The sequence below is a fragment of the Ailuropoda melanoleuca genome, chromosome 4 (assembly GCF_002007445.2).
Source record: "Ailuropoda melanoleuca isolate Jingjing chromosome 4, ASM200744v2, whole genome shotgun sequence".
Taxonomy (NCBI): Eukaryota; Metazoa; Chordata; class Mammalia; order Carnivora; family Ursidae; genus Ailuropoda; species Ailuropoda melanoleuca.
The window spans coordinates 5,602,798-5,629,634 of record NC_048221.1 but is presented as its reverse complement, the minus strand read 5'-3'; the positions used below and the strand labels follow the sequence as shown (position 1 = coordinate 5,629,634).

Here is a 26,837-nt window from a genome sequence, read left to right as displayed (position 1 = left end):
TCTCAGATTCTCCCTACTGGCTCCCCCGTTTTAAAAAACGCCATCTGTGACTGCACACTCCTACGTCACAGACCTATAAATGCTTTGTCTCGAGGCAAGTCTTTGTTTCTTAAGATCTTTTATAAATCCTCCCTGAATGCTGGCCGTCTGGACCTTACCTAGCCAAAAAGAAAGAAAAGGTAAAATAAAAAACAAAACAAAATTCGAGCAAAACAAAATCAAATTTAATGGTCTTAAATGCAAAAGTAAAAACAAACAAAAAACACAAAAAAGCAAAAGAAAATTAACAGAACAGAACAACCCAAAATGTCAAGGCAGTTATGAAGAAAACTTGGGAGGGTTAATCTTTAAAACTACAAATCAAAGGTTTTTTTTTTTTTTTTTTTTTTGTTGTTTTTTTTTTTTTGTTAATAGATAACTGGCAAGAAGTAAGTACTTTTCTGCTGAGTGTTCATACGAAAGCAAAGTTTCAAAACAAAATCCGACTAAAATAGAAACAAGTCTAGCGCTCACGAGAAGGGATGCGAGAAATACAATGCTCAAATGTTTCTGTGTTCTTAAAATATAGAGCGATCTTAGGCATTCGAGCTGTGTGAACTGCTCTTGGAAAGTGGAGAAATGATTGGGAACACCAGTGCCCGGTGTGCGGGGCACCGTGCATGCAATGTGTGCACAGAAATTCGGGATGTCAGAGGAGCAGCACGTCTTCAGGTGCGCCTGGAGTTAGGTCTGACTCTGGAATATACTGGAGTTTCCCTGAAACTCTTTGGTCCGTTCCCATTGGCGCCTGGGCTTATGAAACCCGTGCGTGTCCTTCTCTGGAGGGCCCAGCGCAGCCCGGCGTACGGCCCCCCTCCCCGGTGGCAGCCCCCCGTCGGATGGCCCCGCTGCTACTGCCGGGCCTGCTGCAGAGCCCCGGGGCTGAGTGAGCAGGAGGTGGCAATGGCACCTGCTGGGGAAAGCAATTTCCTGTCAACCAAAGCAGAAATCGCTTAAAATGTTGAAGCGGTTGAGAAAACGCACACTCAGCATCTGTCTAACATCTTTAGTTTGAAAACTAAAACTAAAAGGTCTTTTTTTTTTTTTTTTTTTTTTTTTTTATCCAGTTTGTGGAGACACCGAATGAAACGAGTGTTAGACAGTCTTAGAAGTTAAAGCATGCTTCAGGTTCACCACCGTCCCGAGGGACTGGTTAGTCAATGCAGTCTACTTAGATTTCTGTTTAATATATATTTTAAAGGAAATAACTTAAGAAACTTAAATTGGTCTAACATTGTGGGATTTCAAACATTTGAACATGTCGGTTGCATCCCAGAGTATAAAAACCTTTTCACTTCTCATTTAGACTAAGACAAACACTTGTGAAAATTGGCGCAAAATGAGTTGTACACTAACAAAAAAGTTTCAACTTCTTCACTCTTAATTATCTATTCCGTACAAAAAAAAAGCATGAGCGAGTTATTTGTGGGACTTGTTGGTTTTGAAGGAAACCTGTAAGATTTTGTCCCCCAGGCGGTAGCCGTTCAGACTTGCTATGGCCATGGCGGCTTCTTCATAGTTTGTCATGGTCACAAAGCCAAAACCTTTGCACTTGTTGGTGTTGAAGTCGCGAATCACTTTCACATTGGTGACTGCCCCAAAGGGGCCAAACATCTGCCAGAGGATCCCCTCATCGGCGTCCTGCCCGAGGTTGTAGATGAAGATGCACCAGCCCGAAGACGCGTTGCCCGGGACATTGACACCAGAAAGCCCACTCATGTGATCTACACCCATAGGGGAGAACCTAGCAAACAGAGAGCACAGCATGCAGGTCAGGGTCATGCGGGCCGGTGCGCCGACGCAGGGGTGGGGGCACGGCTCGGGCAAGGCTGGCACACCCCCATCAGTCACAAGTGGGAATTCAATATGGGGGGGGGGAGTGCTCCCTGCTCTGCAGAGAGCTGACCCTGAGGAGAGACACTTGTCGCCTGCAAAGGGTCAGAGCCTCAACCTAACTTCCCTCAGAGTGATGGCCTGTCGGTGACCAGTTGCTCCCTTTCGCCCTTCCATCGCTGGGGGGTGGGGGGTCCTATTTAGTCATTCCCAGGCTTCCCACATTTAAACGATGGAAGCTTCTCCACATCCTCCTAGGTGTTGTTATACCCTCAGATCTCCCTAGAGGAAACTCACTCTTCAGACCCTATCTCCGTATGTATATGTACGTACGTGTTTGGCCAGTGGGGGGGGGGGATTTTCTCTCCCCCCCAACCAAATTTTGTACCCTGCCCTTATCTTGACTGCCCCTGTCAGTGGGGTCCCAGGTGAACACAACCCTGTGAAGGGCCAATGCAGGGCACAGGCAATTCCTTCCCACAGCTCCAGGCAACTTTCCACTGCTGGCTCACAGCATCCCAGAAGGGCCAGGGGCCCAAGTGATGGCGGTGAACTGCAAGGCCACCAAGCTGTACCAAAAATGCAGGACCCTTTCCAAAGCAATGCTTTCAGTTGAATAAAAAAATAAGCCTTCTACAAGCGTGTGGCCATGGCAACAGGGTTAAGGGAGATGATAAAATTGTTGCTGAAGCCACATGGTCCTCTAAAGGTTTCAGAAGAATGGACTTTGGGTCAGTTTAAGAATATCCGAGTGTGATACAGCATCTGTGGGGCCACGCTGTGCAAGAATGACCTGCTCTAAAATAAAATCGGGCTTTGAGCTGTGGCGCTGACCCAGGGGTGAGCAGGTGCCTTCAAGGGCCATTCAACAGATTCATTCTTTTGACAGACATGAGACGAGAGTGACAGCTCCCCAGGTGCAGCCTGCTTATCCAGAGATTCTTTTCAATGCGGGTTTGGAAGAATCAAGATACATGACTGGCCGTGGGTCTGAATCTGCGAAAGTACTTGTAAACATCCCACACCGGGATGTCTGAGTTGGTTAAATGACTGAGGCGGCTTGTTAATGGACTTAACTCTGGAACAGTGACCACAATGTCACTGAAGCAGGGGTGGGAAAAGGCACCCTTGTTATCTGTGTGATAGTAAGCCAAGCTGATTTTCAACGAAAACTGGAAAGACATTCTGACTTTTAATGGACCTCGTTTCCCCCCTCAGTTTTGTGGGAATTCAAACATGGGCCCGAGTTATGATAGTTAACCTGAATCTTCATGTACCTGTTGTAAAAGTAACCTGAGGCCTTATTTCACGGATTCACATTCCTATTAATCAGCATTAATTGGTTTTTCTCCTGCTCACTGGAGCTGGTTTCTTTCATCCTGACCACCACGAAACCCACCTTCCAATTCTTTTCTCTGATGATACTAAGGAGACCTGAATCTTCCTTTACTTGGGGGCTTTTCCTGCTGTGAGAAGAACTGACTGCGAACTCTCTCCTCCGCTGGGATTCTCTTCCTCTTACTGAGTCTGCCTTCTGGTGGCGGGTCTTCCCTCCCACCTCCCCGGCCACCCTTGCTGCCCTCTGGCTCTTCTCGCTGTGAACCTCTCTGGTTGTCGAGACCCCTTTCCTGCCTGGCCAGCAGTTTTGGCTGCTCTAGTCCCTTTCTTCACTGTCCTCGTTCCTGTGCCCAAAGCCCCTTCTGCACCCTTCCCTGGCTGGCCGATTACCAGGAAGCCGCTGCCTGCCACCGTCCATGCATCCCACCTGACGAGCAGTGACAAAGACTGTGTTCGCTGACCTTCACAAATGGACTGAGCTCACTTCCGCCCCAAGACACTTCCCCTGCCTTTGTCCTTAAACTAGAAAAGCCAACGAGGGAAGGCCAGCTTTGGAACCTGAGCTGAGTTGAAAACTCTGCATTACTAGGTGCTGAAAATAATACCTCCCCAAATGGCCTCTGCGCAGACCAGCAGGGTTTTACCCAACCTCACCGTTTAAAACGAGTTTGGGAAACCTGCGAAGTCCCAAAGAAAAAGGTCCCTAACCTACTTGAGATAAACCCTCATGCCACTGCTTTAGGCTTCAACAAAAACAAAACCAAGGGGCCCGCCATCGGGACTGTGGCTACTTATGAGGCAAGACACACCCGACCTGGGAGCCCAAGCTGCTGACTCTCATTGCCTCTGTTCTACTAGATCCTGGCAAATGGAGTCACTTTCAATCGGGAAAGATGAAGGAATGGTGGAAAACCGTTCACCTCCAGGACGGGACTTTTAACCGGGAGCACGTGATGATTTAGATCCAAACGAACCCACGGGGAGGTGGATGAGCCAGGGCTACCTGCACACCAGGGTGGGCGGGTGGTGGGACAGCGCTCACCTCTGCACGCCTGAGGCTGCATCTTCCCACTCTCACACTCACAGCCCCGCTTGGGTCACCAGACACCGTCCCCTGGAGCGCTGTGCACTCTCCCCTCCCCGGGGCTGGCTGCAGATGGAACCACCTTTCTGGTTCCACTTGTGACGAGACTCGGATGGAAACCAACCGTCCTTCCACACAGATACCTTCTGATGGAGGTGGGGGCGTGGGGACACGCAATGACTCCGACCAGCCTCACGGGCCCAGTCGGCCTCGGGGGGCAGAGCTGGGTTGGTGAGAGCGCCGCCTCCCGACCCACCTGAATCTCTGTGCCTGGTGGTGAACGGGGCCTCCGAACCGTCTGGCGGGCGAGTGGTACAGCTGGGAGAGCAGCGCCACGTTTTTGTTCTGGTTGGGGTTGGCTGCAAACTTCACTGTAATGGGCTCGGAGGAACCTGGGGGTTTATGACCATTGAAACTGGTAATTGCCTCTTCTGCCTCCGACCGTTTGTCAAACCGGATAAACGCAACCCCTCTGGACAAACCTTTTTAACAAACCAACAGAAACGGAGTTAGGGGGGAAAAGGCAACGATTTTTAAAACTGAAAAGCAAAAGTCAAGTCAGTCAGTGGGCTTCAGATCGGACACTACCTTCATGAGGTAAACAAAAATTAAACCTGTATGGGGAAATGGATGAATGAATTTAGAAGAACATTGACCGATAAAAGATTAAGGTTTCCGACTTTCTTCTGAGTTGAAGTAACAGCTACGGTCTCAGGGCCGCACGACGTCCTGCTGACAGAGCTCCCAGACAGACACTCAAACCCCTCTCTGAAAACAAGCCGTGTCCGAAGAGACACCACCCTCCACGACTCCTTCGGCGCTAGGTGCCCGTGGCAGCGCAGGGGTGTGGCCATGCAGAGCAGCGGGCAGGCAGGCGTGTGGTCGACAAGGTCGGGACTGAGGGACTCTCCCTGAGCTCTGGGGCCCCACCGCCTGCCTGGCCGGCAGGTCCCAGGAGCAGCCACTGCGAACAAGGAGCGATGGTGGGTCCTGCAGGTCGGCCAGGCCTTTGCAGGCTGTCGCCTTCCCAGCTGGCCTGACAGAGTCCCTGGCTGCTCAGCCTTCTCCGTCATCCCCAGAGGACACGGAGTCCTAGTAAACAAGCCTCACCCCTCAGCCCTTTCCTCCTGCCCTCACCTCACTCACCTTTTAGATGTTCCATTCTAAGGTCCCTGCCTCAGGCCCACTCCACACCCATCCTGTTCCTGCGTGGGAAGGCCCAGGGCTCCATCATGGCCTCCAACTGCCTCGGGAAGGCACTGTCTCTTGCTACCTAGACTGAGCCACCTGAAGTCAAGCCTTGGGTCCGTCCCTGCTGTAACCCAATCTCTCCTGACAGAGCAAGAATGTGGATCGGGACCAGGCTGCCTGAGATCCAAGGCCCAACTGCTGAAGGCAGCGTCTGGTCTGGCATGATTGTGAGACCTAGCAAACAGGGCAGAAGAGGGCTCAGCCATGCTCTACCCCAATCCGTCTACATTCTAGGCCTGGGAGGAATGAGAACTGTCCCTTGCAGAACCTGACAAACAGGGTGGGGCTGGGGTGAGGGAATGTGGAGCCGCGGAAAAGGACCGGCTCCTTCTCTGGGGAGAAGAAAAAGGGGGTAAAGTGTGAAGGTCAAAGTCCAACGGAGAGAAGACGGCCAAGGGCCAGTCTGAGTGTGACGTCTTAGCAGGAGTCACGGATGTGTCCTGGGGTGGTGGTGGTGGGGGGAATGTGGTAGACAGCCCTATTCCAGACACTCTCGTCTCGACTGTCAGTCACAGCCTGTCTGAAGTCACATTTTCTTTTCCAAAGGCCTTCAGCACTCAGTGAATGACAATTATTAAAGCAGGACAGCCCAGGCCTTGGGCCACCAGCTATGTGAGCACACCAGATGTCCCCCAGGCAGCTTACTTCCCGCACCTTTCCTTAGCCCTTCCCCCAGAGTCCCACCAACTGCCACATGATGGGCACAGGGTGTGGGTCTCCCCAGCTGACCCAAAGGCCGCAGAGGGGCACAGAGAGACTCAGACATGCCAGGTGGGATGCTAAAGTGACAAGTGTCACAGTGGGGCACAGATGCCCACTCTGGTCTTAGAATCCCATGCCTGGCCCTGACTCGGATGCACCACTTGGGCCCCATTTGAGCAACCAGACAGCAGCCAGGGACCCTTGGGCCAAGGATTGTTTGTTTGCAACTGTAACATACCGTGGACACTCCATGGTGAGTCTGAAAGCACATACCCCAGCTTTCCCAACTAGGAAACTCCCCCTCCTGGTGTCCCCCCAACACAGCACCCTGGGAGACCATGCAGCTGCTCCTAGTGGCCTCAAGGCTGCCTCCACCTTGGCTCCATGATTGTTGAAATATAAATTTAAAACTTACACAGCCAGAGACACCGGATTAGTGAGAATAGACCCGGCAATTCACACGTGTACCAAGAAAATTCTAGAGTCTGCGCTCATTTTCCAATTTCAGTTCAGAAGGAACACCTAAAACTACACACTCAACATACACTGTTTTTATTTACTCTTGAACAGCACGAACGGCAGCTTTGACAGACGGACACCTGGATGGATATCCAACTTTAGGCAAACATAACCGACAGCTGTAGCTGGCTGGCCCCTGCAGAAAGCCGCCTTCAGGGAGCCAGCTCTGTTCTACCGATAAGGACCTTGCCATCAAGCAGAGAGTGAGTGTGTGTGCAGGTGTGGTTTCCCTGTTCAGTTTTGTAAAATGACTCTCAAATGGAAACTGCCCAAGTGAAATGAAGAGAACCCAAGAAAGACAAAGTTAGCTAGCTTAAGGGAAAACACGTTCACTGAATGATCTGATGAATGTACACCCTTTGAAGGGGCCCGTGGTGGTTTTTTCCTCTAGTGTTTTCAGAATCAAGAGCGGAGATCAATGAATGGCACGATTTCCAGCTAAGTAAACTATAAAGTTCACAATTAAACTGGGTGAGAAGGCAAAGAAAATTTAAAAATTAAGTTCTGTCAACGAAGAAGGTTAGGCTTTCTCGAGAGCCGCCCCTGCCTTCCACGCTACAAGGCACATGACAGGGAGGCCAACTGGACATGCAAACCTGCCAACCACGCTGTTCTCTGCCCTTGCCCCTCGGTGCTCCATGGGTCCCAGCAGAAAAGCCCTCCTGGGCGGCCCCCTCTGAAGCAGAGGAGGGAGTGGGAGCCTATCGTCCTGGGGGCTCACCTTTCTAACTCTCCAATTCAACTCCCCAGACTAGGGCAGGGCTGTGCACAGGGGGCACCTGGGACCCCCTCACGGCTGCCTTCCCTCCACCCTTCGCAAGGATTCTGGAGACAGTCCCCTCCTCTGAAGCGGCGAGGCTGGTGGGATGCCTGAAAGAGAGTGACACTCCCATGGGTGCCACACTGAATTCACGGCCGAGCCTGGAGGCCTCCAATCCTGAGGTGCCCGCCCCCACTCTAAGAGACAGCAGCGTTAGAGAGGGAAAGGAGACAAAATGCCCCACAAAGGGCTGAGGGGAGCTGTTTGTAGAAGTGACCTCTCTCAGGGTGGCGGGAGCCCCTGGGGAAAGCTGGGTGGCTGGGGCAGGGGTGTTCTTGGAGAGAGCCAGCTCTACTCTGGTCATGCTGGGCTGGACAGAGATGAGCAGAGGCAAAGCAGGACGTATGGCATGAGGAAAAGGAGGGCCACGGAAGCAGAATGTGGGCCAGCATGGTCACGCCATCCAGGTCCCCAGGCAGCTCACACAGGTGGGGATGGGAATAATCATGCACACTGACCAGCCAACTGGATTGTTCTCTCTCAACTGGCACTTGAAGGTAAGTAAAGGGAGCTTTAGGGACCACAGGAAACTGTCCTGGTGCAGATCAGGAGGGTTGATACCAAGTAAATGGGATCCTTATCCCACCCCATCCCATCCCCACTCCAGGGCAAAGGTGCAGCACAGAGGCCATGGTGTGGTCGTTGTCCCTCCAGCACAGCCTGGCGTCAGAGGAGGGGTATGCACCACGCATGGGGCTACCCAGAGCTCCTGTGAAATCCCAGCGAGCTGCAGCTGTGGACCACGCTCCAGAAGGCCCTCCTCCCCAACCCACCCTCGCCCCTGGGCCCTGGGGACTCGAGCTGTCCACACCTCTCCAGGCCAGGCCTCAGCCCAGCCCTGCAGCCTAGGCAGCAGGGCCAGCACATGCGGAGCCAAGCTTCCACAGGGGGTGGGGGAAGGGAGGGCAGGTGGCAAGGCCACCTAGCCCAAAGCACACAGCTCAGGGGGACACAGGAAAATGTGTGCGGACCTCTACCCCCGCCTGTCACAGGCCAGGAGGCCCAGCCTGCCTGCTCTCTGGGATCTGCTCTGCAACCTCCTGGGCGCTCTGCTGGTCTCTTGGAAGGGAGGTCACCTCAGAGTTATGACTTCCTGTGACCAAACTACCCAGAGTTTGCTTTAATATCACAGCCAAGGGGGTGGTGAGCAGACTGTGCTGGAAGAACATGAAAATCAACCGCGGAGAATTCCAACGGCTTCATTGAGCTCCATGAGCAACACTTCCCAGTGTGTCAGCAGGTTCTCATTCGTGGTGGGAACAGAACCGAGAGACCTAGGGGCACCTGGGTGGCACAGCGGTTAAGCGTCTGCCTTCGGCTCAGGGTGTGATCCCGGTGTTGTGGGATCGAGCCCCACCATCAGGCTCCTCCGCTGTGAGCCTGCTTCTTCCTATCCCACTCCCCCTGCTTGTGTTCCCTCTCTAGCTGGCTGTCTCTATCTCTGTCGAACAAATAAAAAAAAAAAAAAAAAAAAAAAAAAAAATAAAAAAAAAAAAAAAAAAAAAAAGATTTACCAAAAAAAAAAAGAAAAGAACCGAGAGACCTAAAGCAGGCGCAGCCCCAGCTCACTGCTCCCCACACAGAGCCATGCACAGGGCTGGGCAGTGGACGTCCTGACCCCAGTCTCTAGGCCACATGCTCAGCACTGGCACCAGCCTCCTACACGGAGCTGCTCCGAGGGGCGGGTGCGCCCTCAGCTCAGCTGTGCCTGACTGCCTGCTGCAATGCCCAGAGCCCAAGCTGCTAAGCTCCTGGGCTGAGATGACCTAAGAGTGAAGGGGCCAGGATCGTCAGGGAGGGGAATTTAATGCCCTGAGCTCTTTGAGCTTTGAATGTGCTACCCGAGGAGGGAGGGCATCCAAATCATGGAGACTGGAGACCGGCTCCTCAGAAACAGCCACCCTGTGGCTTTGGGCCAGTGATAAGTGGGGACTCTGGATCGTGAGTGAAGACTGTCCCACACGGCACACCATGTGCCTGCAAGAAGAGCAGTAGTGAATGGCGGACCGGCCACCTTCCCCACCCAGCGGCCTTCCCCACCCATTCACAAGCCAGGCCAGGACATTTGGGTGCTTGAGGGAAGGCGCCCAGGATCTCTCAGTGTTTTCACCATAACACGCTGGCCTAACACAAGGGCGGCTTTACCACCATTTTTACCTCCCCGGCCTCGTAAAACAAAAGCCAAGGTCTTCTCATTTGGCTTCTGTCCTCCCTGGTGGAATAACTACTCTGCCACTGAAACCCAAGCAGAGGTCTGTCTTCCTGCAAACTCTGGCTCCGCCTAGAGGAAAACCTCAGCCCACATCCGGGCCACCCACTGTACCTGTGGTCTGATCCACAAGGACCCGGGAGTTGATGATTCGCCCGAACCGAGAGAACATGTCCTCCACGTCCTTCTGGGTCATGGTCCGCGGGAGCCCGCTGATGTACAGGTTGGCGTCTTTGATGACCTCTGAGCTCGGGCGAGCGTACGACACCTTAAAAACAAAACCGCTTTCTGGGGTTAGGGCAGGTGTGTGGCCAAAGCACTGGGGGAGGGGGTTAACTTTTCAGGCACGAAAAAGCCACCCTTCTGGTGAGAAACCATGCTATCACTCATCACCAGGTGAGCAGCTCACCTGGGCCGAGCAGCGAGCCTGACACCCCCTAGCATTCTCTTGTCTGGACTTTACACCCCACGGTGAAGCAGACACATTCCAAGTTCTCGAAGCCAGGAGACTGAGGGCCTACGGCTGGTGGCAGACAGGGCCACAACTCCATCCCAGCTGTCCCTTCTCCTTCTGTGGCCTCAGCCCTCTCTGACAGTGAGCAGGCTGCGGACAGGACCCAGTGCTGCCTGTGAGGAGCCCAAAGGGCAGTGGCTCAGGAGCTGGGCACAGCCAGGAGGACGACACCCACCTACCCACAGGCAAACTTGCTACCGGAGCCCACAGGGGACCCAGGGCTGCTCGGGGAGCCCGCAGTCCAACACTTGAGTGTTTGATATTAAATGACTCCATGCTTTTTGGGCCTTTTTTTTGTACAACTGAAGAAAGCCTGCAAGGAGCTTCTGCAGCGGCTTAGATAAAATAGTATGTGTGTGCACTTGAGCGGGGAGGCTTCCAGGGCTGACAGCAAGATGGGCCTTTGTGCTTTCCCAGGTCAGGGCCATGGCTGTGGCTGGCCAGAAGGAGGGACGGGACTGAGGCCACACCCCTGCTGGGAAGGAGCAGCTGGGACAGGGCCCCTCCGTCTGCAAAGGGGAGGCCTGAAGGGAAGGGACTTGATCACACCCGACAGAGTCAGGATGGAGTTAGGAGGCTGGGAAAAGAGGAGGAGACAGGGAAGGGGGCTCCGGAAGGGTGGGGGACTCGGACCTATGCCAAATAATGTGCTGAGGGTCACAAAGCTGAGAAGACAAGGAACCTGAAGCCATAACCCAAGAGCAGACACAATCTCTCAGGTGTCACTGGGCAGCACGAGGCCACGAACAACACGTGTGTTCTCACCAGAATGCTCAGGCCTGCCAGGAGGGGCACAAGTGTGGTTCCTCATGCCAGGCACACATGCACCCCTTCATTCACGTGCTTGCTGACTCCGAACCCAAGTCATGCCCTAAGAGGGACGACAGACACAACCTTTGCCAGCACAGCAGAAAGCAGTCCAGCGGGTGATGGAAAAGGAAAGAGAAATTGTGTGTGTGGTCAGAGTCCAGCTTCCCCCCAGAGGCGCCAAGGATCATGGAGGGTGGATGTCAGATTAGAGTGGAACAGAAGTGGCCCTGACTGGAAGGATGTCCCCGGGGCACCAGGTACTGTCAGGGGCTGGTGGCCTCCAAGCAAGTCATGCTGCACAAGCCACACATTCCTGGAAGCTTCCCTGCGCCGCGTCCAGGCCCAAGGCACCTTGGTTAGGCCTACAGCACAGGAACGCTGTGGTCACTCAGTGATGCATCCAAGGCCTGGGGCAGACGTGGCATTGTCCACTGAGACAGAGGCCACCCTGGCATGCAGGGACTCCCCCAGCAACCTTCTCCACTGAGGTGGTGGCTGGCCAGTCCACTGGGGCTTGGTCACACTCTTTGACTTCCAAACAATGGTGTCAATGCAGTCTCACACATCTGGGCCTAAACTCTCCGGGTCTGCATCAACCAGTCTTGCCAGAGGCCGGGACTTGCCACAGGTTCTGTGCCGGGTCCACAGGGAGTGCCTCCCAGAACCGCCCCGTCTGGTCCTTTGTGGATTTATCTGGATGGGGCTGCATCTGGGGTCTGCCCTCAGCTTTTAAAGAAGGACATGGTGGGAAAGAGCATTCCCAGACCAAGACCTTGGTGCTGGTGAAGCAGCACGGAGGCTGGTACGGACTATGACTGTTCCCCGATGAAGTCCCACGGAGAAGATGCCTTTTACGGCCAAACGCGCTTTGACTCCTTTCAACAACAGGTTCTTCAAGGCCCATGACAACCACTGCAACTTTCCTTCTCTTCAACTACTGTCAAGTTCAAAGTCAGGTCAGCATCCAAGGAGACTGCACCAGAGCACCTGGCACCCGGCAGGCTCTATGACACGAGGTCCAGAACCTGTTTTCCAAGCTCTCAGCATCACCAGCTCCTTCGCCCCAAGCAGGTCTCTCTCTGTCACGTCCTCCAGAAACCTTCCTATGAAGGGCTGAACTGCGTCCCCCTACATATTCCTATGTTGCAGTCCTAACCCTCAGCACTGCAGAATGTGACCTTACTGGGAAAGAGCACTGTCACAGGTGTCATTCTTGAAGATGAGGTCACACTGGTGCAGGATGGGCCTCAAATCCAATAACTGTGTCCTCAGAAAAAAGGGGGAGACGCACACAGGGAGAACGCCACGTGAAGATGAAGACAGACGTCCGGGTGAGGATTCCATGAGCCCACGAGCACCAGAGATGGCCAGCGACCCCTAAACCAGGGGAGAGCCTGACAGATTCTCCCTCACGGCCTTGGAAGGAACCAACCTGCCCACACCTTGATCTTGGACTTACGGCCTCCAGAATCACGAGAACAAATTTCAGCTGTTTGACACCCTCCAACCACACAAACACCACTTGCGGTGCTTTGTTGCGGCAACCCTGAGAAACTACTCCACTTCCCTGACCACCTAGTTGGCCACGGAGCCCCTCCACCCACAAGCAGCGCCCAGCCCCCTTCCCCCTGGTTAAGTTTCTCCACTGCATTCATCTTGATCTGACATACCATATATCCTACTTATTTAACTGCGTAGAACACTCGAGGAGGGCAAAACTTTTGTGTTCGCTGTGGTATCACCAGCACCTAGAACAGATGCAGGTGGACAGCCAGCAGGCAGTGAGCGATCGCTAAACGAGTGGACAAAAGCAGTTGCTGTTATTACTTATAGTGCCTGCCTACCTGCACCGCCGTCTCCCGGGCTCTGTTCATGGCTAATCAAAGTGATACTGTCCTGGCTCCCGGTGTTTAGCTCCCACGCTGGGCCGGGGAAGCAGCCCGGCAGTGGTGTTAAATGCCCAGAGCCACAGCACCTGGTTCAAACCCTGGCTTTGCCCCTCTTTACCTCTGTGACCTTGCGAGACCTGTCACTACTCGAAACATCAGCTTCTTTAAGCCTAAATTGGGGATCATCTCTTCCAGGCTGTGGTGAGGATGACGGAGACAAGGTGTGGAAGGACCTGGCCCATTACAAGCCCTCAGCAGGTGCTGGCCCGGTGAATGACACAGGACTGGCACCTGTGCCACTCAGCCTGTCACCACCACATACACCCCCTCACTGGGGTTGCGCGCTGCTGTTACAACAGGGCACAGGGGCAGGGCGACTCCTCTCTCCCTACTCAGATCAAGGAATGACATTAGAACTGAAGAGGACAGAGTGAACGCTGGTGAGGTCAAGGGCACATCTGGGTGGGCCGTGGGGTGTGGGAACTCAGAGGCTGGGGGACAGACAAGCCTTTGGAAAGGTCCTGCCTTCATGGTGAGAAGTGGGGCTTCAACCATGGGGATAACCTGCAATTCCCACAATGTCTTGGCCACTGAGTCTCCCCTAGTGTGGCTACCCTTGCCTTCTGTCCCACCACAAGCAGCACACTTTGGCCCTTGCAGATACCTCTGCCCAGGACCCTATGTCCCCAACCTGGCCCTCCCTACCCCTAACTCCTCGTCCCCCAGATCTCAACTCTGACTTTCTTGAGGGAACCTCTCTGGTACTCCCTAAGTTGGGAGATGGCCATCCCAGGTACAGTCAGATAGTGGTCTTGGAATTAACAACCGTGTTAACAAGAGGGCTATCTGAGGACAGCCGTGGGCCATGGAACCCAGCACCAAGCAGAGGATATGCCCCTAGAATGCACTTGTTGTATAACAATGAATTTTCTGCATCTGAATAACTGTCTGCTCTCCTGGCATCTGCAAACATTTTCTAAATGCAGGAGATAATTCCTAACAGACTGGGAGCTTTGGGCTGAGAATAAACAACCTGGAGCTGGTGGAGAGGAACCAAAGTCACCTGACACGTGGAAAGGCCATAATACATGGTTTCCTTCAGCAGCACCCCGGGGGAAGGCACCTCTGGAGTCTGAGCCAGCCACAGGGATACGTGGGCTGCGCTCCTGAACTCAGGGAGCACACAACAGGGCCTATGTGCACTCAGGCCCAGGAAGTCTGCTGAGAAGTGTTTCCGTGGGTCTGAGGATGATTAAACCACTGTGCAATCCATATCACGACCAGTTCAACAGCAGACGCGAACACCACCCTCCAAACTGAACATGCGCTGCCAATGGCCAGACTGTAAGACTTCCCTAGCAGGTGGGAATACAGGCTCGCAGGCCGCCCCAAAGTGTGACTTGGGAGGCCCAAGCTGCAACCCTTGGAACCTTTATTACACAGGCACCCAACATGGTTCTGATGCTCAGGGAAGCCTGGGAAGCCCAGCCATGGTATAGGTCCCAAGAGTCACCCACATGTATCAGAGTGATGGGAGATGGGGTGGGAGGATCTGGCAGGTCCAAAGGCTCATAGAGGGCAGTCTCTCTCCAAATGGCCTCCTGTCGAGGGAGATAATGCAGGCAGGCACGGTGCCTGCCAGGCTGTTGCCGGAAGCTAGGTCAGAGGACCCGCCTGGGGCAGTGGGACGACATGTATTCTAAAGGAGGGCTCAGCAGGGAGTAAAGGTTGGAACACAGAAAGTTCGTCCTGGATTGGGTCTGGAGCTGCCCAGGATCACAGGAGCCTGCAGACAGAGACTTGGGGATGGGGATGGGGAGGAGGCAGGGCTCCGGGCTGAGAAAAGGAGGGGGTGGTAAGTGAGAGCAGGCTGAGAAGAACACGAAGCCATCCTGTGAGGCCTGGAAGCTGCCAACTCATCCCAGGAAGCTGCCACAACCCTTGAATTGGGAGTGACTGTGGTGACGTTCTGCCTAAGTCCCCCCTGCCCCCCGGCTGCGCTGCACGCCTCCCTTGCTTCACTCAAGCCACGGGTCACCATGAAGCCACCCCACAGAACGTGCCCCCGCCCTGTAGCTCTGCCACGCGTGACTTTCTGATCTTTGGGGTATTATCTGAACATGTGCGTGCACATGCACGCATACACACACAGGCCCCTTCATGAAGGCAGGGAACTCATCTGTTCACTGTCTGACACGCAGCAGGGGCTCCATGAACATCTGCTACACGGAGGAGCAACCAGGCTGTGATGGGGCAGGGAGACATCGGCAGGGAGGGAGAGGCTGCAAAAATGCTCGCGGGAATGAGGACAGCACCCCCTGGACCCAGGAGGGGACTGCCCGCCTGGTGACTGTCCCTTTGCTGGCGGAGCTGAGAAGGCCGAGAGACACCACCACAGTCGGGGGCAGTCCCTGCCCAACACGCGTCTGACGGGCACCGCTTCAGCTCCATGCAGACAGGAGGCACCCCAGACGCCTCCAAAGCACCAGGGCTCTGAGGAGTGGCCATGCCAGTGGTCCCCTGGACGGCGATGATGAAGTAAGGGGGAGATCCCTCACCCGGGTGAGGTAAGGGGAGGTCGCTCACCCAGGCCGGGGCCGAGATGGCGATGGCAGCTCTTTACCTTAATGGTTTTTGACTGGAGCCGCAGGCCATTCAGTGTGTTGATCGCTCTCTCCGCATCCTTGGCAGTCACGTAGTTCACAAAGCCGTAGCCCAAGCTGTGCCCTGTGTGCGAGAACACATGCACAATGGTAAGCCGGCTGAGAGCCAGGGAGGGTGGACAAGACGATGACCGACCGGGCTCAGGAGGAGGAGGTCGCACAAAGCCATGGCCTCCGGGAAATGGGGTTAGAGACCGGCAGTCACAATCTACACTGGTTTTTTGTTACACTTTTTCACAAACTTGTCAATTTTCTACAATGAACAAATGTTACCTTTGTTAATTTTTTTTTTTTAAAGGGCTGTTTAAGGAGAAACATTATGTGGGGCACTTGGGTGGCTCAGTCAGTTAAGTGTCCAACTCTTGATTTTGACTAAGGTCACGATTTGAGGGTCGTGAGATCGGGCCCCACGTCAAGCCCCACGTCGGGCTCCATGCTCAGCGTGGAGTCTGCCTGGGATTCTCTCCCCTTCCCTTTCTCTCCCCCTCTGCTTCTGTGCATGTGCTCTCGCTCTCAAATAAATAAATAGAATCTTAAAAAAAAAAAAAAAAAAGGAAAGAAACACTGTGTTACTCAGGGCACCCTGCAGATGCCGTCACCAAACGTTGCTGGCTGGGGTGTGGGGGCTCCAAGGGCGAGAGAGGGCCGTCACACTGCGCAAGACAGGCAGGCAGGGAGGGCCGAGCGGTGACCAGCTGTCTGCGTCTGGATGTTTCTCCCCCACCTGTGCCCCAGAGTGGGAAGGCTTGCTGGGCTCTGGTGCCACCCAGTGTCGGGTCCTTCACTTTCCCAAACCTACAACTCGGCCACAAAGCAGATGACAGGGAACTCGGGGAGAAGCTGGCGCTGAGAGGAGTCTCAGGACAGCAGTGCACCTGCCTTCACAGCCCTGGCCAAGCTTTCAGGGCTCGCCGTGGAGGCAGCCTTTTCATGTGACAGCAGCAGCATCTGAAGTCTGGGGGAGCCAAGTTACTAGAAAGACATCCAGGGTTACAGGCAGGTGTGCCCAGCTCTCCTTGGTGAACCAAGTGGTGAGAGTGACCACCAACAGCATGCCACGGGAGGGACTCGGCCTAAGAGGGGAGGGGCTGTGGGTTCCCAGAAGGCCCAGAGAGAAGCAAAGGCCGAGGGGCCAAGTACAAGAAGCCTTGTCCTTTCACTACAGGAGCGGCAGGCGAAGGCCCAGAGAACCAACATGCCCATCCTCACCCATCCGCACGCCACGCTAGGGGGCAGCCTGAGTGCCGGGCACTGCTCTGGGCACAGACAGAGCGGCGAGCTTCGCTCCATTCCTCTGGGTGCTGGAGGGCGACAACAAGCAGGTAAAAAACACCAGTCCTTCAACCACATGAGGCGGAGGTCCCCGGGGGCCAGCTGAACCCAGGCCCCCTGGTAGATAACAAGATGTGGAACCTAGCAGAGTCTAACCCACTTTGGTCACTTTCTTAAAAAACAACCACAAAAAAACCCCTTTATTTTTTAGACTTAAAGTTACAAATATAACAGAGTCCTCATAGACCCTACACCCCATTTCCCCTGGCGGTAACATCTTACACCAGAACGGGGCATTTTACAAGTCAGGAACCAGGACTAATACGTGGCTAGTTAACCACAGTCCACACTTCATTCAGATTGCCTTAGTTTTTCCCCAACAGCCCTTTCTGTCCCAGGAGGCCACCCAAGATCCCACAGGACATGTAATCGTCACATCTCCTTGGGTTGCTCTTGGCTGGGACAGCTTCTTAGACTTTCCTTGTTTTTGATGACCTTGAGAGTTTCAAGGAAGACTGGTCAGGAACTTTGTAGATTCTCCCGCAGTTTGGGTCCGTCAGATGTTTTCCACGGTGAGGCTGGGGAGTTGGGTTTTGTGAGGAAGATCCCAGAGTAAAGTGCCCTCCTGACATCCTGCGTGTGTGTGGGGGGGGGTGCTGGCGCCGTGACTCATCACGGCTAATGCTGGCCTGGATCCCCTGGCCGAGGCCGTGGGTTTGCCAGGTTTCTCCACTGTCCAGTCACCCCTCCCCCCAAACTGCAGGCTGTGGAAGAAGTCAGTGCGCAACCCATACCAAAGGAGCGCCTTGTGGAGACAAACTCTCCCTCCTTCAGGGCACAGTAGCTACACAAACTATCTGCAGTTCTGCACTGTCCACTTTCTTTTCTAAAGAAACAAAACCCAAACCTGACCCTCTACCCCCAAACTTTTTTTTTTTTTTTTGGAAGATTTTATTATTTGAGAGAGAAAGCAAGTACATGAGAGCAAGCAGCAGCGGGGAGTAGAGAGAGGGACAAGCAGACTCCTCATGAGCTCGGAGCCCAACACAGGGCTTGATCTCAGGACCTTGAGATCATGACCTGAGCTGAAATCAAGAGTCGGACGATTAACCGACTCAGCCACCCAGGCACCCCCACACCCAAACTTCTAATGAAACTCCATGGGTCTGAGAGATTTCGCAGCTAAACCGTGGGCAGTGAGGACCCCGGAGCAGCAGAGCTGTGGGACCGGGGCCCATCTAGCAGGACAGTCAGACTCAGAAGTTCAGAAAACAGGGCAATGATTATAGTCGGCTCCAGGCTGGGAACTTCAGGACCCTTGCCACAGTCCAGACTACAGATGTTAAAGCTGAGGACGCAGAACATCGTGGTATGGATTCCCCACCGAACTACAGGCTTACTGGGATTTTTACTCCTGAACACCTGCTCTCGGATCCCCGCTCTGCCCATCTGTCACCATGCCCAGGCCATGAGGCCCGTTTGCCCAGCCTGCAGATGGGCTCCTCTGCCTCTTTGGTTGGCACAACCCATGCTCAGGTCTTGTTTCTGTTCTTCCCACAAGGCCAATCCCAGTCCTGGACCACCTGTCTCCTTCGCCGATGCTGCAGGTGGCCTAAGCCCTGCTAGGAAACACCAGACACTGACGAGGACTTGTGCCCAGGCTGCACTCCTGTGTCTCAGCTGCAGTTGGCTCCTGGTGGCATATAAACATGGGTCCTACCCAGCCCCACTTCCTGACTCCTTGCCTCCCTGGTGCTCGGTGGCCCTGGCCGGGTTCTCAGGGTGGTCACTGCAGACTGCCAGCACTGCCCTCACCGAGCCCACAGCTGTCAGGTACTGCCCCACAGACAGGTGCCTCCTCCTCCAGGATGTGACGACAATGCCAGGTTTTCTTTTCCCCCAACGGTCCCTCCCCTCAAGCTCCTATCTTCTACCCATCCCATCAAGATGGCCCCCAAGTTTCCGCCTTTGGCTCTTGTCTCAGTCATTCACTCTTCCCGGGTGGCCTCCTTGACCACCATGTGCCCACACCTGCCAATATCACCCAGGAAGTCACACGCCCCCAGATGCCCACTGCCTCCTTTCCCAGGCTTGCTCCCCCTCCAGTTCTCATCACTGAGCCAACAAGTATTAACTGAGCACCTACTACGTGTCAGGTCCCATACCAGGCTGGCCGGGGGGTTTGATGACGATCATGAAGGACAGTTTGTGCCTCAGTGAATGTCACATTCCAGTGGGCAAGTCGGACGACAAAGCAGCAAGAAACCAATGAACAAAACCGCCACCCAGGTGCTATGAAGACAATCCCCACTGCGATGTGAGAGGGACTGATAGGACAGGCGCGTGGTCGACAAGGCAGTCAGGAGTGCCCTGTGAGGAGCCGATGACTGCAGAAAGACCTTGGGATGGCTGGGGACAATCAGTCCAGACAGAAGAGCAAGTGCCAAGTCTGTGAGGCAGAGGAGACTTTGGTGTGTTCCAGGAAATGAAAGGCGGCCAGTGCAGTTGAACTAAACGAGCTGGGGAATAGCCCAGAGGAGGCTGCTGAGTGGAGTGGGGCCTGGGAGCTAGGCCAGGTGTGCATGCACAGGCTGGGGAAGCAGAAGGAAGACCCACCAAACGCACCACAGATGGGCTGCTGGAGGGAGCTCAAAGCGGGCCAAGTTTCCGTAAGTGACAGGGAGGCACTCTCCATGCCCTGCCCGGTGGCTTCACAACCAGTGCTCTTCCAGTTCCCCACCAGTGCGCACAGGCAGGGCCTTCTGGGGCCTGGAGCTGCGTGGGGCGGGATCTCTGCACACCCTGTTCTGGGGCTGGCCCTGTCCCCTCGGGAGTCTATTCGACCCTCTGTGGTGGGCACCTGAGTGCAGTGGGAGGGCAGGCAGTTGAGGAATGAAGGGGAGCCCCTGGTTTGCACCCACCACAGGAGGCCACAGGTGAAAGTGCCTAACACAGGGCCAAGTCCCCGCCTCCACCCAGCTGCTCACCATAAACCAATTGTGCTCAACTTCAGCTGCTTGCTAGAATCACCAGGGCAGCTTCTAAAAATGATCACTGCCTGGGTCATAACCTGAACCAATGACACTGACATGGGGGTGGGTGGGAGGTGGCTTCAGTAGTTTTAAAGCTCCCCAGCAACTCCAGTGAGGAGCTGAGAGCTGCTGCTCGAAGTGAATGAGGAGAGTGGGGCTCTCCAGTTATGCAGAAACCTGTTGGTCCTGCTCAGGGCAGGCGCCTGGGGGAAGGCCCTCACTTCCCAAAGCAGCCCCCAAGTTACTGTTTCTCTAACAGGGTCTATAAGCCATGCTTATAGTAATGACACAGCTCCCCAGGGCCTGCCTCAGCCTAGGGACCCAAGATGTTAGGGAGGCTGACTTCCAATCTCCTTATAGATGATTCTTCTCTCCCCTAGAGTAGTGAGCCTGCTAGAATCAACGCCGCAAAGGCAGATCAGGCGCGGCCCGCCTCTTATTTAGGGCAATGGAAGATGAGCCCTGCTGGAGGAAGGTCTGAGGGCTGGCTGGGGAACAGGGGTGCTCAGGGGAAGTGCGAAGGCAGGTAAGGACCCTGCACAGGCTGCTGGAGCTTAAGGTGGGCAGGGCCTTCCTGGAGTCAGTGCTGGCCCGTGAGGGCAACCAGAAGCCCAGGATGGGAGATCTGGTGGAAAGGGGAGGCGGTGGGAGATGACAGAGTTAGAGAGAGAGAGGAGAGGGAGACAGCCAGGGATGAAGCACGAATGAACTCTGGGTCTGAGGCTGAGGGATGTGCTAGAGGCCAGTGCTCCCCCAGCTCACTCTGCCCCCGGCTCTCACTCCCCACCTTGCAGGCAGAGCTCTGTGTCTCTGACTTGCTCCTGCACAAGCACTGCCCTCCCTCTGGGAAGGTTAAATCACAGAAGTGTGGACACCCTGGACTGGCTGATTCAGGGGACCTGTGCGGGGGTGGCTGGGATGTCTGTTTCTCCGAGGGGCCAGGTGCTGCTGTGGGTTGGCGGCCAGCACCCCAAGAGCTGCTGCCTGAAGAATACCAAGGCTGCCTCCATGCAAAGCACTTTTCGTGCCCTGCCGGGCGGCTTTGAAACCAGTGCTCTTTCAGTTACAAACATTGCTCTCTCTCTAGACAAGGTCAAAACCAAGAGATGATGCCCTGGCATCTGCTATTACATTTGCCAACCCGAGCAGCCAGACGCAACATCTCTCAAATTGACCTGGGGAGGGTGGCTGGGGGAGGGGAGCACCCCGTGGACAAGGCCTCCCCTGCAGCGTGAGGGTAGGGAGAGTTAAATTCTTCCTTCAAACATCTGTGGGGGCTCAAGGGATGACTTCATGGGGCTGGGTCTTGGGGGGAGGTGAGTGAATTAACGAGACAATAAATAAGACACAGCAAATGCTCCCAAAAGAAAACGGGCAAAGGATAAGGAGAGTTTTTTATAAAAGAAGAGTACGAACAGCCAGTAAAGACAGGAGACCAGATGGACGTCATTAAAAAGTGAACGAATACCCTAATCGGATGTCATGTTTCACTTAGGTTGGGCGAGATGAGAAAGCCCCCTGGCCTAGGAGACGGCAGGGCAGGGCAGAGCTAGTGTAAACTGGTGATCGGGTTCAAGATGGTACACACTCTCCCATCTACTGGCTCACCTCCAGGAAGACCTCCGACAGCAATCACTGATGAGTGAAGACCTGCACCCGGACATTTATCTCTGTGGAGTTTACAAATACGGACTATGGTTCCAGCCTGTCGTAAACTCAGAACCTCCACACAACAGGATCCTGTGTAACCGTTCTGGTGAGGTCGCTATGCTCAGCGACAGAAAAACATTCATAGGTACAGGAAGCAAAGTTTCTTGCACAGCTTGGGTGGTGCGAGCCCATTATTCCAAAAGCTCAAGGCTGCTTATGACTACAAATATGGAAAGAAACAAGTATGGAAGGACACGAAGCACAGAGCTAATAGGATTTTGGGTAATTTAAACTTTTCTTCCTTCTTGCCTCATGTTGTTGCTGTTTTTTCTAGAACAAAAGTGACTCAAGGGAAAAAAAAGTGGTCAGGCTGGCTTGGTATGGAAGGGCTTTCCTGCAGAGGGAACAGTATTTGCAAAATCACAGGACTCTAGGAGCCAGGGTATGTCTGGGAAATGACAAGCAGCTCAGTCGGGCCCAAGAGGAGGGTGAGTGGAGAGCACAGTGGCTGGGGAGAGGGAGGACAGGTCCCCACGAGACGTGGGAGTTGCAGGCAGGGGTGTGGGCTTTATCCTGACAACAGGTGCATGGCCATGAGCCAGAAGCCGAGTGAATGGGCTGGAGGCTGGGGACCAAGTGGCCAACATGAGAGACAGTCCAGGAGAGTGGAGGCTGGCTCCTGGGCCATATGGCATCTGCAGAGGACCGGACACCAGGCCACACAGCAGGGCAGCGCTGTACAGCAGGGCTACCTAGGAACTGTGGATGGAACAGGCAGCAACAAATGTATGTCTCCAACACAGGGACTAGGGCCTGGCAGCCAGAAACACTCTGAATCTTGAGGCCAGCCCATCACATATTCCCAACATCCCATCCACCATCCATCCCTCATTCCTCCTATCACCCATACCTAGCCAATGGTCAGCACTCAATAAATATTTGCTGAGCAAATGAATGTCCATGCTTAGCAGCATTCTTCCCCCATCACTAGACACACTTATTCATTCATTCAACAAGCACTGATTATGACTCTATCTAGGAACCTAATAGGGTCCCTGCCTCTGAGAACCATATGGACCTCCAGGACCAGAAAGTTCTGACTTCAGTGCAATGTGGAAACCCACCCTGCTGCCTGCCCAGTCGCTATGAGAACCCAGATGAGAAGCATCTGATGCTGACATGGTTGGGCCAGGAAAGGTGTCCTGAAGCAAGCAGGGTCTGGAACTGAGAGTTTTAAAGCAGGTGAGTGACAGGTCACATGTAGAATGTTTAGATTCCTTTGCCGCAGTGAAGAGAACCATCTGGAGGAAACATGGGTGGCTTGTTAGGAGGCCAGAATGCAGGCAGAAGACAATGTGGCCTTGTCCAGATCTGCGCTGGGGAGTGGGGCAGGGGGTGGGGAAGTCAGAGGAAAAGGGATGGAAGCATCCAGAAGGATGAGTGCCAGGGACACACGTCAAAGGCCATGCTTAGATTTCTGACCGGAGTCACTGAGTGAACACTGGTGTCACCTGTTAAGATGCAGATGCTGGGAAAAGGTCAGTTTGGGAAACACTGAAGTTGAGGGGTCGAGGGGTGGCGGGTCTGAAGCTCACGAGAGCGCTCTCGCTGAAACACAGGCGGTAGACTGAGGGCGCCGTGAAGCTGTGGAGGTGCGCCCGCTCTCCCCGGGGCAGGCTGAGGAACAGCAGCTGGGGAATAACCCTAAGGACCGTCTAAGTTAATGGCCGGGAATGAGCTGCAAGAGGCAAACCAAGGCCTCGGGTGGGAGAAAGCCAGACAGGTGGTTGAGGGAGCCAAGGGAGAGGGGAAGCTCCCAGAAGGAAAATAGTCAAATGACGGCTCTGTGAATGGGAGGGGAGGGAGGACGACAGCTAGAGCAGCGGTTCTCACGGGGGAGGATACTAGGGACACCTGGCAATGTCTAGGGGCATTTTTTTAGTTGTCACGACTTGGATGATGCCACTGGCATCTACCAAGTGGAAGGGATGCCGCTCCAGATTCCACAATGCACAAATGCACCCCCCCCCCAAGAATCATCCAGTCCCAAATGTCAAGGGTGGCTCGAATAAAGACACTCTGAGCTAGAAGAAGTCAGGGAACCTTAGCAAGGATTCTTTTGAAGAGAACAGCCACTGGAGCATTTTGAATGCTGGTGAGGCGATCCTGAAGAGACCCGGGCAAGCAGGTACTTGCCTAGCCTGAGGTTCCCAGGACGCGGAGAAGGGCAGGGATCGAGCAGAGGTGGAGATGGCTGTTATTTTCACTGCGAGGTGGGAGGTAATCATGGGCCGAGAGTGAAGGGTGCAGATGCGGTTGCTGTGGGGGCCAGGAATGCCTGCGTTGTGGGCTGAGCTTGGCTGGGAACTGGCTCTGACAGGACACCTGTCTGTCTGGATGCAAGACTCTCTCCAGGGTGGGCATCCTCAGCCCGGCTAGGAGGAAGCAGCTGGATGAATGTATCCGTGCCTGGGGTTTCACCAGAGCAGCATAAAAGAGGACAGAGGGGCTGTGCAGACGGTGAGGTTCTCACACACCAGGGGCAGGAGAAGACAGGTAGGAATGCAGTAAGCTTTTCGCGAAGGTACGTTCTCTCAATTTAAGGAACTGCTAGCAAGGCCTGGGACCACATACTCCACAACTCTTGGTACGCTATACTTATCTTACCCTAAGAGAAGGAAAAGTTTATCTCTGAACGGAAATAATTTCCAAATTACACTTTGTTGCTTTTACCTCACTCCCAAAACCAGTTCTCTCTGGACTGATCTCGCCAAAACTAGGTGTTCCTATTATCGTAGCTCACATTCCTTTGAAAACCACAACAAGCGAATAGACAAAGAAGTCAGGTACCATGAGAATGCTGGCAAAATCGGACTGCAGTTCTCAGGAATATCCATGGGGCTAAAAATTCCCTTCCATCAGAACATAGGAGCAAGGAGAAAGGCAAGACTTGTTAGTAGCATAGGAAAATTTTATAACACCTCTGAACAGCTACTTTCTTATGCAGATGGTCTCCTGAAACAGGAGAAAGATAATGGCTTCTAGAACATCCTAACACTGTTCAATTTGTGTATTATCTACAATTCCTATTTAGAAGATGTTCATTAAATCACACACTCAGAATTGGAAGAGTCCTCAAAAGACCTTTGAAGTCAGTGCCCCCTCTGATGAACTAATTGCCTATATAGCAGTTAGGTACCTGGCAAAAGCTGGGAGTTGATGAAGTAAGATGATGGGTACATGGGGTTCAATATATTACTCTATTTTTATGCAGATCAGAATACAAGATATTATCTTATTTCCATAATAAAGTTTTTTTCATTTTTAACTTTTAATTAGTTTTCAGTGTACAGAATCACAGTCTCACAACCCAGAGTGGCAGCCAGAGCCTTCCTGGGCGAGGGGGTGGAGTTCTGCCCATTCCTCAGCTCACCAGAGTAGAGCAGAGAGGAAGAAGGATGAAGAAAGACGATGGGGGTGGGGAGAAGAAAGGGAGGAGGAGGCAGAAGGGGAGGAGGAGGGCAGTTCCCTAAAACAAATGTTCCTCCCTGGGGAGAAAAGGAAGGAAGTGCTTCGTAGCACCTGATCTTTCCATGTTTTCCTCCTTGAAATCATGCTCTCGGGTCAGAGGCTGCTCGGTAAGGACGGCCTTCCCAGATGTCTGCAAGTCCTTATGAGGTAGGTAAGCATCAGGATGTAGGAGCCACCATCCCCACTTTATGTCTGGGGACACTGAGGCTCAGAGGTCGCACGTGGAGGCAGTGGGGGAGCAGGGCTCTCAGCTGGCATCCAACCGTACAGCCTGCCTGTTGATCCGTGGCCCTGCTCTAGCCCCCCAAGAGTTCAAACTCAGTGTGTTTCAGCTGTTTGATGGCGTGATAACAATCAGCACAGCCCAGAGCCAATGAAGGGCTGTCCATGGGGATACTCCATGTTCTGCCATGGGCCTGACCGGGGCACGGGGACCCAGGAAGACAAGGATGGGCCTGCCTGGGCCAGGGTCCCTTCCACGCATGGCACCCAGCCAGGCTGGGCTATCACTCATGTTCTTTGGTCTCTTCCAGCTCTTAGAGCTGTCACCATTTCTGGTGTCCCCTTGTCTTCCCTCCCCTCCCACTGTCTCACTTTGTATGTGCTCTGTCTTACGATGAGTTTTTCCTTTTTTGGGAACCTATGTCCAATCTGCCACCAGGGCGGTGGCAAAATACAGTCTGAGATAACAATGAAACTTGACAACCACCCCTGCAAGGCTGCAGCTCTTCCGCCCTGAGGAATGCTGCAGAGACACCGACAAGGAAGCCAGGGCCTAGTGGGACGGCCCCAAGTCCCCCTTACAAACCTTCTTGGTTTCTTTACCTGCTACTTTATCCCGAATGAGTTTTGCAGATTCGACTTCACCGATACTGCTGAACAGACTCCGTAACTCATCCTGGGTCATGTTCTGAGGGAGGTAGTTGACAATTAAATTCGTTCTCCCGATATCATCCCTGCAGTCTTCAGCCATGTGGTCTTCATAACCATTAGACATTGTATTTTTTAAAAATCTGCGGAGGGGGAGAAAAATCAAGTAAATTCCAAACATCCATATTGCAGAATGTTAAGGCAAAACGAATGACTAGCACTTGGGGTTTTTTCTTTTCAACACTACAAGTTCAACTTATGTCCACATAAAAACCTGCATGTGGGTATTTATGGCGGCTTTATTCATAATTGTCCTGAGACTGGAAGCAACCAACACGACCTTCAGTGGGTGAACGAAGAAACGAACTCCAACTGTCTGCTGCCTGCAGACAACAGAGTATTACTCTGTGATAGGAAGAAACGAGCTATGAGGCCGGAGACTTGGGGAGGCCTTAAATGCATATTGCTAAGTCTGAAAGGCTACACACTGTGTGACCCCAATTATAGGACATCGTGGAAAAGATGAAACTCTAGGGCCAGTAAGAAAACCAGTGGTTGTCAGGGGTTAGAAGGGAAGGAGGGAGGGACGAACAAGGGGAGCACAGAGGATTTTTAGGGCAGTGAAACTATCCGCATGATCCTGTCACAGTGGACACAGGTTATTACACATCTGTGCAAACCCACAGAATGTACAACACAAAGACTGAACCCGATGGCAAACTATGGGCTTGAGCTGATACGTATCAGTATTGGCTCATCGATTCTAGCAAAATACCACGTGGACACAAGATGTCACTAATAGGGAAGATTT

The 26,837-nt window shown here is 53.5% G+C and overlaps 1 protein-coding gene across 1 annotated transcript; it reads right to left on the bottom strand.

Moving 5' to 3' along the window:
• Window positions 1-202: 202 nt before the first annotated feature.
• Window positions 203-26,188, bottom strand: ELAVL1 (ELAV like RNA binding protein 1). Its single transcript, XM_002921911.4, has 5 exons — window positions 25,982-26,188; window positions 15,632-15,735; window positions 9,910-10,063; window positions 4,551-4,776; window positions 203-1,783 (listed from the first exon to the last, which is right to left on the bottom strand). Exons 1-5 carry the CDS (start codon window positions 26,151-26,153, stop codon window positions 1,459-1,461), a joined length of 981 nt encoding a protein of 326 aa, XP_002921957.1. The 5' UTR covers window positions 26,154-26,188; the 3' UTR covers window positions 203-1,458.
• Between the last annotated feature and the right edge of the window lie 649 nt (window positions 26,189-26,837).